This window comes from Ciona intestinalis, chromosome 12 (assembly GCF_000224145.3).
Source record: "Ciona intestinalis chromosome 12, KH, whole genome shotgun sequence".
Taxonomy (NCBI): domain Eukaryota; kingdom Metazoa; phylum Chordata; class Ascidiacea; order Phlebobranchia; family Cionidae; genus Ciona; species Ciona intestinalis.
This window is the reverse complement of record NC_020177.2, coordinates 1,756,440-1,769,197: the sequence shown is the minus strand read 5'-3', so window position 1 is coordinate 1,769,197 and position 12,758 is coordinate 1,756,440. Positions and strand designations below refer to the sequence as shown.

At 34.9% G+C, this 12,758-nt stretch overlaps 1 protein-coding gene and 2 long non-coding RNA genes across 3 annotated transcripts in view; 2 read left to right on the top strand and 1 right to left on the bottom strand.

The window, feature by feature from the left end:
- LOC108949988 overlaps nt 1-5,491 on the top strand; it is a 6,639-nt gene extending 1,148 nt beyond the window's left edge. Inside the window, exons 2-3 of the mRNA XM_018814337.2 lie at nt 2,083-2,309; nt 4,486-5,491. Of these exons, the coding sequence (XP_018669882.2) occupies nt 2,083-2,309; nt 4,486-5,491 (1,233 nt within the window). The remainder of the gene's footprint in view (nt 1-2,082; nt 2,310-4,485) is intronic.
- A 3,085-nt stretch (nt 5,492-8,576) lies between these two features.
- On the bottom strand, nt 8,577-10,747 carry LOC108949994. The gene is made up of 4 exons (XR_001974988.2): nt 10,134-10,747; nt 9,412-9,547; nt 9,103-9,294; nt 8,577-8,832 (listed from the first exon to the last, which is right to left on the bottom strand). It is a non-coding gene; the product is annotated as an uncharacterized LOC108949994 (long non-coding RNA).
- A 928-nt stretch (nt 10,748-11,675) lies between these two features.
- LOC108949992 lies at nt 11,676-12,758 on the top strand. Its single transcript, XR_001974986.2, has 3 exons — nt 11,676-11,806; nt 12,148-12,225; nt 12,585-12,758. It is a non-coding gene; the product is annotated as an uncharacterized LOC108949992 (long non-coding RNA).

Here is a 12,758-nt window from a genome sequence, read left to right as displayed (position 1 = left end):
AGCAAAGAAGCGGATGAAAGTACAAACACCGAGGACGAGGCGAGCGGGGAGTCGGCGAGAAAAGAACCAGAAGAAACGACACACACACGAAATGATGTTTCACAGAATGATTTGACACTGCACGAGTTACAGCGAGAAAGGCCAAAACGCAATCGACGAAGGCCTCAGTATTATGTCGAAATGTGTGTCCTCCAGGAGAAGGACGAAAGTCTCGGCGTTTCTGTGCCGTTGGGCTGATTGAAGTGATTTGCGCGTTTTCTATTTCTCGTTTCGATTCGCTTGTTGGGTTAGTTCTCGTTGTATCGTGTTGTTGAAAGGTTGTGTAATTGTCTTAAATATTGTGCGAAGTGTCATTTGAGTCGTTTTGCAAAATACGGTTGTTGTTAGTAGTTACATTGTACCTGTGTACGCTAACTTGTTTATCGGTCATTGCCACTTTTATATTTTAGAACTTCTGTTTTTATGTTTGCTTTTATTAAAACGATATACGATTTTACACAGTTGTTTCTTTTTAGAGCAGACTACGACAGGCAGGCCCCGCGATTGGCCGTTAGGGCAACGTCCCGGACCAAACACCTCAAACACGTAACACAACTGTAACGGTTGATTGGGCGACTATTTGTCTTCTGATCTCGCCTTGGTGTACAAGTTGCATAACTCGCTCCCATCTCAACCGTAACAACTTTACGTCGACAACTTAGTTTATTCTACAAGCATCGACGAAAGATCACGCTACAGAAAGCAGTGAGGACAGTCAGGTATTTTGCAGCTTTTGTATACGAGTTCCATGGGTACGATTGGAAAATCTCGCACTGGTGGTCATTTGTTACATAAAACACAGCTAAATAATCAAGTGTCTACTTTATACGCATAATACGTGTAAACTAAATATTAAATGAAATATTCATAATGAATAGACTGCTAAAACCCCGAGAATCCGATAAGTCGTTCAATAACTTTTAAAACTGTCTGTAACCCGTGTATAGGCCTGTTATAGAGGTATAATGCCACAGAAAAGGAAAAGTATATTAATGCCACATAAATTGGAAATCGTATGCGATAAACCTTGTTGATTAAATAATACGGTAAGTTATATTTAATTTTTATCAGAACAAAAACTTGTATTGACGATAAGGTATCTAGCTGCAAAACAGATAGAGTCAGGCATAATAAGAATTAGGCATATGGTCACATAGACTAATGAAACCCAAAGTTATTATAGACATAGAGTATAGGCCAAAGTAGGAAACGGATTGTAAAACAACCAGTCTTGTTAACCATTGTCCCGCTTCTATGACATCATAGTCGCCGCCGCCCACGGCCAACACCCACGGCATAGCATTTTATCATTGCTGGGTGCCGTTTTTCGTCTAAATATTGCAATTTTTAAGAACTAAGCACTTCTGTGCATAAAAATTACTTTCTACTAATGTTATATCTTATCACAATATAAACCTTACAAAAGGAATCAAATTCTATTAAACCCTCAATCGATTAAAGAGTAAAAAAACAGAAAATATCAAGTGTACCAACCAAAAAACATAAAAGAAGATGTTTAAAATATAAAAATACAAACAAAACCGCATAACATTAACATGTACTGGTGTATCTAGTTACAGTTTTGCATGTAAATTGCCGTGATTTTACTTTTTGGCTCATAAACTTAACACCTATATACCCGGCAACGAAACTTGAGGTATCTTTGTAAAATTTGCCTAATATCGAAGTGAAATTGAGGGAAACAATACTGAGTTACTATTTTTGGTCCTCTGCTTGAATTAATAAGCTACCTTTTCTGCGTTGCGGGTCTTAATGAAATCGGAAAACGCGAACACCTTTATCTGCTAATAATAGCAGTTTGGAGCTGCATGTCCACTCATGTTGGATAAAATGTAGTATATATATAATCTTTCTGTAGATTCGTAGGTATGATCATATACTATTATGTAAACTAAGATGATTGCTGCTAGTATTAATCGCCAACGTAAAGTACCCTAACCACTGATGTCATAAAGTATTAATCGCCAACGTATAAAGTACGCTAACCACTGTCATATATTTTGATTTATTTTGTTTTTTTAGGTGAAGTACAAAATGTTTACTATATTTGCGCTAGTTATTCTGAAATCTGTGGCAACTCTCGGCTTTCAGCCGCTCGAGGATTCAATAACAACAGCAAGATTTAGTTCTTCGGAGATATATCTTTACCAAAAGGTTCTGGATACTGGTTCTACCATTGCCTTTCGTACGAGATTAAATTGTGGGGAAAATATGCAGGTTCGGATTTTGGGCAGCGAATGCTTTGGAAAGTAAGCTAAAGTTTTCATTTCTAAATGTACAAATAATTTCGAAGGTTACTTATTATGAATATTCTATTCCATACACCTCGTGCTCGCTTACAAGTGACGAACACGTATAGTAGGGTGGGGGAAGATGGGACACTTTGTCAGACGAAACTTTTTGTTAATTTTCTTTTTACAACCCCCATTTAATGATAATCAGGAAAATAAGGTTACAGAATTATTCGACAGTATTATCACGACTTCATAAAACGCCCGTCAAAGCTGATTACTGTTTTTAAATATTAAATAAAAAATATGTAAAATAGAAACAGTATACTTTAAACAGGTAAAAAATGCGAAATAGTAAGGTGCTATTTTTTAATGCTCGTTAAATCATAGTAAAGCCGATGATTTTTTTAGTTTGCGTGTGCGAACGATTAAACTAGTTTCATAGCTTCATAAAACAATCTTGAATATTTTGTACAGTTTTATTTTGTCTCATAAAATAGTTTTAGTTTTGTAAAAAAACACTGAGATATAAGCATCAAGAAAATAGGCAGGGGTCAATATAACTTTAATTTGAGATGAAAACAACAAAAAAATATCGGTTCAACGTTATATATATATGAAGTTTACATGGCAAAGAAACTAGCACAGCCTGTTAAATTCGCTAGGTTAACTACAAGTTGCAGAATACTGCTAATGTAAATATATTTCAATTTAGTGTCCCATCTTCCCCCACATTGTAGTTTTGTATGTTTTCATTACCAAACTTTGAAAGATTTGCTTTTAATTTAGTAATTTATACCTCAGGGTGTTTTCAACCATAAGATACTGATATGATATAGGAAGATAAAATTTTGAAAGTATATATTCGAAATTTGGTCATTTGCACTTGGTGATAATTTATAAGAAGTAGTCTGTGCCAAAAACAGAGTAGGAATACCCAATTTGTGGCAAAAATAAAAATTTTATCAATAGTTATGATCAATTTTCTGTTATTACAAGTTCATATACATTTGTAGGATACAATATTTATCCATTGATGTTCAAACAATACCAGATAGGTAACATGTAAAAACTAAAGCAGTAGGGCAAGAAAAAGAATGTTTAGACTTAATTTTCAAAGCGTACAGTATTATTTCGTGTTATTTACATATATTCCTATTTATAAATACACTTATTAATCAAAATTAACAATGATTTTAAACTGTCCTATCTTATCCTGTGTGTTTTCGAATTAGTTAAATTTCACTTGTGCGGAAAGTTAAATAACTCCTCGTAAGATTTATTATTTTACTGGGGTCAATTAATAAAGGAATGATAGTACTAATTCGTGGTATTACCAACAAACCGTCATCTATTTTAATTTTGGAAATATTTGGCAATATGTGCTTAAGTGTCCCATCTTCCCCCACCCTACTATATGTAACTTTGTTATTTGTATTATTATTTCATGACTGGCAAATTAGCATATAATGTACCGTTTTGGAGTAATTATCGTTAGCGGGAAACACCAACTAGTACTAAAAATGTGTGTATTAATACAAAAATACCTAAAGGTACCATCAAAGTTTGCCAAAACGGTATAGCTTTTAAAAAAATCGCGTAAAAAGCCGCTAGAGTAAAAAAGGAGGCTGCATGTTTCGACAATTCATGGATTTCCCGTAATAAATATAAGAGAACTAAATTTTGACCGTTTTTAGTTTCTAAACTAATACAAGAAAAAAATTATTTTGGATTTGGTATATTAATTGCTTCTTCGTTGTGGATATATTAAAAACGTTCATTATGTTTTAATTTTCGATTGAACCTAGCTACGTTACCAGATTATGATGAGTCAGGATATTATGTAGCTATGTTTGTTCAATCGAAAATTGGGCATAATAAAGTCTATATGTTTTACAATTTTTTAAAATATTTTAAAGAAGAAGCATTCAATATACCAAATCAGAAATAAAATTTGACTTTTCTTCAGTAATTTAGGAACTAGAAATTAAAATTGAGTGAAAATTTGTTTGTAGGAAGTCTTATGCATTGCGCCACGACCATTTTTTTTTAAATTTTAATGGTATCTTTAGGTCACATTTAAGCATATCTATCAATACACATATTTTGATTTTTCGTTGGTATGCCCCTTTAAATGTCGTGGGCAAAGACACGTATAGCGTTGTGCTACATCTAACTATGTTATTTGTCTCAGCTTTAAACTCCCCTTTGAAACATTGTACGAAAACGAATGGTTTCAAAAATCCTTCGAAAACTACAATGCCTGTCAAGTTTTCAACGTGACGTGGCACCCTGACGACGTCATGAAGTGTCGTGGCGTCACTGCAGACGACGTCATCACAAAACTACAATTTGAAAGCAAAGAAGAAAAACGTAAGAGCATTGATGCCTTTACAACTCCGTTTACAGGGAGGTATTATATCATTATGGCGGTACACACTGTGGGAGAAAAGGAATTCAAAGTTAATCTTACAATGCGAGGATACAACGGGTATCTTAACAACTACGAAGTTAAGGCTTGCCAATTTAGGATATTGAGTGCATCAGTATTTGCTCTGACATTGTGTTTACTAGCGAGGTCGCAAAGGGACATTAGTGGAGTTTTCGGGTTTCTTATCTGTTTGATTACCTTGGAAATAGTTTGTCACCTAATTTGGGGTCTGGTTTACGTACATCATGACATATATGGTTATTCTGATGTCATAATGACTGGCACTGCTGCAGCGATGGATGTGTTAAACAGCGCTACCTTTCGGGTGTTTATATTATCTCTATGTATGGGGTTGGGTGCGAAGAAATTAAAAAAAGAAGTGACCTGGTGTATTCCAGTCATGTTTGGAGTTACCTACGTCATATCTAATATATGTTACGTCATCAGTAAGAGACACTATTATGACGTCATGTTTCAACGCTCGGCAGCAGTTTTCGGGTTAGTAATGGATGTAATGATAGCTTACACTGCGCTATCTACATTTGTTAACAGGATGCAAGCGATAAAGGACAAACCGAAATGTGTGTATCACAGATTGCTTGATATATTTAAATACACAGGGGCTTTCAGCGTTTTTAATATTATGCTAATGGTGATTGTAGTCACCAACTATTGTGATCTAGCATGGTACTTATCGCTGGTTATTGATGTAAATTGGATTGTCATAAGATGGCTATTTATTGTATCGGTGGCGCTTGTTTATCGCTAATGCTATTTATGTGTCCCAATGCGTAATGGTGCATGTATTGTGTACAAAAAACATGTTACCAAAAACTTACATATGTGGTATCTGGTAAGCGGACACGATGTGTATAGTGGAGTTTGTATGTTACAGTATACTAATACTTTTCATGAATAAACAAATGTATTAAAAACCTATTGGAGTGCTATATGTTTTGTTGTTTCATAAAAGCGATACTAAAAGCATTACTACATATAGTTATAAATTTGTAATAATACCTTTAAAGCCCAAATATTGAACGAAATTCATTCATGATCTAACAGAATGCCACCAATCTAAGTAAAAAATAGTGTGTCGAATACAATGGATTGATTATTGTTAAAGGTATACATAGAAATAGTGCTTTTAAACAAACGGATAAGTAATCGTTACTTACTCGCTAATTAGACAATCGTGTGTAGTATGGTTTATAAAACTACGCTTAATTCAGAATATTTTGTAGGGTGCCATAATTTAATTCCAGTTTACATTTTGAACTTAACCAGTCGCCTAAACCATTCGTTAATTAATTGTCAATTCTGCGGTTTTTAAATAAGAAGATTTAGTTTAAAATATATATTATGATTTGATTTCAATCTAAGAATAAGTGCTAGAATTAAGGATTGAGATAAGTGCGGAAAAAGTCCCGCAAGAACTAACATCAACAAGAACAACTGTTCGACAAAAAGGATTCACATTGCCGCTAACGAACCAAACAACAAACACTAGACCAAACAGATTGACGAGAACGGGTCTGTTTTGCCACTAACGTGTCCAATAAGATCAACTGTTCGACAAAAAGGAACCATACTGCTACCACGTGCCCAAAAATTGTTCGGCGAAAGAATCATGTATAGGCTTACCGTTTACGCTTTCAAAAGGAGTATGTGTCAGTGAGAACGAAGAGTCCGACGACGAGCAAAAGGAGAAGAACTGACTTGTTCATCCGCAACAAGAACACGTATAAGTAAAAAAATAAGACGTTCATACGAGTTTCTTACGTTTTCTTTGTGGCCTGTAGAAGACTGGTGAGTCGTTAAGCAGATTCTGTGCTTTATATATATATAGTACAAAAGCTGCTCCTTACAGGATGCATGTTTTCCGGACCTATGTTTGAAAAAGCTACTTTTACAAACGTGTCTCATAGTGGGGAAGGAAAGGAAATAAGCTTTCTCACGAAAAACGTTTTAACAACTACCATTTTGGCTTCTTTTATTGTTTCGTGCTGCGACAATTGTTATGAAATCCGGTATTTTTTGATTGACAGAATATTTAGCATCATGAATCAAAAAGTAATAAACTAAGAAACATTCCAAAGTAGAGATTAATAAAAACATAGTTGGATTGAGGTTAATGAGACACATGTTTGTTATGTTTTCTCGTCACATTTAGTGTTGCAGAAAGGTGATCCATAGATTTATAAAACCGTATCCTTAGATAAACCGTTGTTAAATGTAAAACACAATCAGAATATTGGGATGTTATGTGCTAAAAGTGTCCCGTAATTCCCCACCTAATAAGCAAATATCTTTCATCAGCTGTTAACTCAAGAATAGGGGTTTAAGCCTTTTTGCTTAGAAGGAAGTAACTAAAAGTTTTTTTTTAATAAGTCTCAAAACAGCATGTTGAATGAAAGTTTCGGTTTACGAGAATGATTGGCAGTTGTTGTTATGATCACATAAGCGGTTTGCAAAACAAAAAATCGTGCAGGTTACAATATTGGCAAAACTCTTTGTTGATCGAAAAACCTCACTGCATTAAGTAATGTTCTGTTGACCTTCTAAGCCGCACCTTTGTTGCGCTTTCCTTATTAGAAGATGATTTGTAATAACTAGCAAAAAGCTGTACGCACAGTAAATATTTATTACGAACTTTATTTTTTTAAACTATGAATACCCCTGACTTTCCTGATCGACATACGGGAAATCACAAGCTAACAGTAAACATCATTTTACCACACAGTATTAAACAAGATATATTACGTTAAATGTTTATTCTATGTCCTACAGTAACAACACACAACTCATTTTCTTTTTTATCCGCTTAATAAGATCATGAAATGAACGTATTTCAAGCTCGAACATTGCAATCAATACCACCGTAGTTGGCAGGGCAAAGACACTTGCAGAGTTTTCCATGGTTAACCACTACCACTGCCCCTCCATGAGCGCATTTACCCTTACACTTGGAGTAATCGTATGCTTTCAAATACAGAACCAAAGCCCGTTCCATATTTTTTTTCCTTTTGTTTTAGCTCGACAGTGGCACCGCGGACGAGATAGGGACAAACTGTCGTATGCTTTCAAATACAGAACCAAAGCCCGTTCCATATTTTTCCTTTTGTTTTAGCTCGACAGTGGCACCGCGGACGAGATAGGGGCAAACTGTTTACATTGATTTATGTTAAATTAACGATATTTCATATATATTCGGGTTTGGTTCAGTTTATTTAACAAAGTAAAAAAAGAAGATTAAAGTATACTTTCTTAAAACAGGTAAAACTATATAGTTAATTTAATAAAATGTATAAAGAAAAAACACCTAAATGTAAAAATGGTAATATTGTAGGGTGGGGAAACACGGGGTATAGGGCAGTCGTGAGGTTACGATTTTTTAATGTTTTATAGGATCTTCATTTACTAATACCAAATAGGACGAAAAAATAAAATTAAAAGGTGTCTCATCTTTCCCCGACCCTAGTTTATTTGCCAAAATAAGGTAAAAATAAGTTAGTAAGCAACACCATGACATTTTTAGATTACAAATGCAATATAAATGTTGGCATAGTTTACCAGATAGTCGATAACTGCTGGGTTATGCTTCACTGTTTCCACCCTTTTATTATAATCTGATTTGTTTGGTTTTCTTTTAGAAAGGAAACTTAATTAGAGCAGCAGCTTTGCCGATAGCATTTGAAATGACATTTGTCGCAGATCGAGTAAAACTCGCTGGGGAAATCGATTGTTTAAATGTTTTTCATTTAAAATAAATCGGCCGTAATTTTTATTTTTTTGTGCCCGTTCATTACCGTATGTATAAATATATCCGAGAATGTGTTTTTTAAAGTTACTTACAACTCAGTTCACTTTATCGACCAAAGCGTCTTGCCCTTGGGTAGCAGGGCATTTAACATTCGTGGTTCCAACCCAGCGGTCACTTGTGGGTTGTCCAAGTTTCACATTTACTGGGCTTTTGCTTTTGTTAGTAGTTTATCTTTGTGTTTCTGAGACAATGCGTTATAGTTGAACATTTCCCGTTCTTTTTACCATAACCTAACAGAGTTTTCGCTTCCTGTTCCAAGCAAGATCGTTGCTCGTCGTCAGTGAGACCTGCAAGGAAAGTTCTGAATTAATGAATGTCTTATATTTATCCTCGTGTGATGGTGTTGCGAAACTGCATAGTTTCCCTAAAAATCTAGCACCGATTAGGTACTGCGCAGATATTGCGAAACTTAATTCTGTTTTCAACTAAAAATAACAGTTTGAGTGCAACATATTTTGGACATTTTTAGTTGTGAAAAGCTTAAGATTTATTTTATATGTAAAAATAATTGATGCTGAATTTCAACAAAAATTAAATAACGCGTAATAGACATATACCTGACTGGCGAAGATCTTTTTTTGAGTACCTATACACGAACTCATACTTTTCACCCAGCGTGCCTCTGTGGAGTAGAAATGTGTTCCGAAATCAGAGATCACTTGAGAGTATTTTGTGTAGTCGAAATCTTTTGGAAGTTCCTTGATACGTTGAAGGAACTCATACGATAGGAAACGTTTCGTCAAACAATCCTGTTTTAAAACCTTTTATTTGCAACGAATGTAACTTGCATAGGATATTCGATGTTCGCACATGAGCAACTTTCTGGGTTTAAAAGTAAAAATTAAGGATTTGGTATAATAACCTACTTGAATTGTGCAACTTGTACGCTGCTGGATATCTTGAAGAATTTGGAGGCAGTATTTGTCCCGAATTCTATCACCATTCTTGTTTTGGCGCTGTTGGAGCCAGAAAACCTCGCGGATAAGCTGAATGCATCTGCGTCTGTATTTAAATGTGTTACAGTGTTACATATATTTAAATGTAGTTTAACCTTTCATACATCTCGTGTCCGCTTACGGGTTACCATGTATGTAATTTATGTGTGAATTTTTTGCTTGGCTGACAAATAAGACAAACGTTTCGTGACCACCGGGTTGGAGCAACATCCGTCAAGTGTTTTTCCCATTATAACAAATATATATCTAAAAATTTAAAAATGGGCTAAGTGTAACCGAACACGAGCGTTCTACTTGATACACCTTATTATCGTTTATCAAAGTATTCTTTAGGCATTTGTAGATCTCTCTTGTTTTTGTTCGATTCTTAGTATTCGATTCTTGACGTCGCTAGTGCTATACTGCTATCAATACTAACATGTTTTTAGACAAAACTCTTAACAGACTTTGATCCAATAACCCAGTGGTCAGTAATATGGATTGCGGCACTGTGGGTATGAGTGGAACGAGTCCAATTTGACATAAATCTCAGGACCCAAGTCGCCTCTTGCTTTAGGATCCACCTCCCCCGCCCCCTTACACAGGAATAGAGTAAACCAGAAACAATAAAAACGAAGCCATTTGAGACTTACAGGAAAACGAAGCACTGACATCTAGTTTCTGGGCATAAGACGATCGGTTATCTTGAAAATAAGCCATTGATGATTTAAATGATCTCGTAGTTAACGATGAGTCGACCCGAACCTAACGTTAGGATAAAACACCGCTTTTACTATTGGTACCAATATTATAATAAACGTCAAGCTGTAGCATGTTTATCTGCCACAGTATGGGGTACCACCGCATGGTGACGACAAAGAGTTCACCTAGTGCCAGCTTACGAGTTACCATGGCCATGCTGATATGTCAATAGGTACTGTACAACTCCGGACCCGCATGTTTAATTGGAACTTAAGGGTCCCATCTTCTCCCATTGTACTATATTATTATGATTTTATTTTTGTCAAGAATTTAAAATTAAACGTTATGTTTTTTTTTCGGACCAAAATAAGCTATCTTTAAAACTGTCGTGTACGAAAATTACGAGAAATAGTGATTTATTGGGAACATGACATAATGATTTCAAAACTAAACATAAAATTTACTTTTCATAAAAAATAGTGCGTTTTTGCAGAAAGCATATACTGCTTTCGAACAGGATTTTGGAGGCACAATATAAAGACTTTAGAATTAATTTTAATCAAGGAAATACCTATATTTCTAAAACAAAATAAACGCTTTCGGAACAAAACGTGGTTTTATCGTGACAAAAAAAGTTTTTTTGAACAATAATGTTTTTAGAACAAAAATATGATTTCGAAACAAAACTTAGGCGATCTTGAAACGAAAGAAGCAGTCCCCTGCATGGAAAAAATAAAAAGCATGTAACAAGTTGTTAAAAAGAGCATTCGGCTTCAAGACGCGCTTTATATAGTCTTTTTTTATTTGTCTCTCATAAAATGGGGTCCGTACAAAGATTTTTTAAATTAGTCTCCCTATTTACCTTACCCCACTATATATATTTAGTGAGGTTTTTCGTAAAATCAACAAAGTTTAAGTTTTGCAGAAAGTGTAACCTGTACCATTTTTTTGTTGTTTTTTTCGAACCGCTTATTGTGATCATAACAAAAGCTGTTAATCATTCTCGTAAACCAAAACTTTCATCCAACATTCTGTTTTTGGAATTAGATATAAAACGTTTCAATTACTTCCTTCCAAGCAAGAAGGCTTAATTTCCTATTCTTGAGTTAACAGCTGATAATATGTCCGGCGCCGTCGCGTAGTGGTTAGCGCGCCTGCCTCTAACCCACAGGTAATGGGTTCAAGGCTCGTCGCTGCTACCATTGTGGGCGTATGTGTCCTTGAGCAAGACACTTAACGGCAATTGCTCCAACCCAGTGGTCACTAATAAGTTGTCCAAATTATCATCACCCACAAAGTAACATACTTGGTAACTCGTAAGCTGGCGCGAGGTGCACACCCGTGTTATAACGACTGTTGTTTTCCGGCCACGCGAGGATAAAGTAAGATTCATTCATTCACTCACCTCAACCTCAGCAAAATTAAAGTAATTGGCCAACCCTGGCAGAAATTTCAATTCCCCTGGCAAGCCTCGTTGTAGGACATCAGGACATTACTCATATAGAATACAACTTTATTAAAGAACAAACTAAATATTCATTATTTAAAGGTCTGACACAATAAGACTTGTGAGATTGCGCAATCCTACAGGAGATACTGAGTGGACAGGAGCATGGAGTGACAAGTAAGATCAAATTTTATCCCAATTTTTCTCAGTGTTTTTCTTTTCTCTTTTTTCGTATATTTGTTCTAAATTTTCTCATTTTTTTCCTTACTAGCAGAGATAAAGTCTAAATACTTTTAAAAAATAAAGCTTTTAACACAATTAAAAAACTTTTTTGCAAAACTGTTTTTTGTTTTTATTTTTTTTTGCAAAATCATATGTTAAGTGCAGATTGGTTGGTTGTTATGAGGTGCTACCATACTAACTGTCTACAATTTTATTCTGTGTTGTTAAAAGCTTGTTTTTAGCACTCCTTATTATTATCTTACAATCATTCATTCATTCATATCTTATCTTCCCAGCTCAGCAGAATGGAAACAGATTAGTGATACCGAGAAGAAGAAGATGGGATTAGTTTTTGATGGGGATGGAGAATTCTGGTGAGAGCAAATGGATGCAAACAAAACATATTATTTTTTTTTCATTTTTTGGCAAGATTTTTCAAGCTGTATGTTTATTCCAGTTACAGTGTAACAGTTACTTTTTTTTATCAAATATGTGTATTTAATTTTACATAAGCGTGTTATAACGACTGTTGTTTTACTGTTTATTTCCTTCTTTTATGATGTTGTATACTATTCTGACCCTCGTTACTGTGACGGAAAAGACAAAAGTTATTCATTCATTTGTACACCAAACTTTATTAATTAAACTCTCGAAAAACACTAATCTTTTTTCTCAACATTTTTACTTTGAATTACTCTATACCTTTATCATTATGATAAATGTTTTTTGTTAGGATGTCGTTTGATGACTTTTGCTCTCACTTCACGAACCTCTCAGTGTGCCGTGTCCTTCATTCTCTCTCCTTCTTCATCTCGGACACATGGAAGGAAACATCTTATAAAGGAGCATGGAATTACGACATCGACTGTGAGAACAACACAGCTGGAGGCTGCTTGGAGAAAAACCC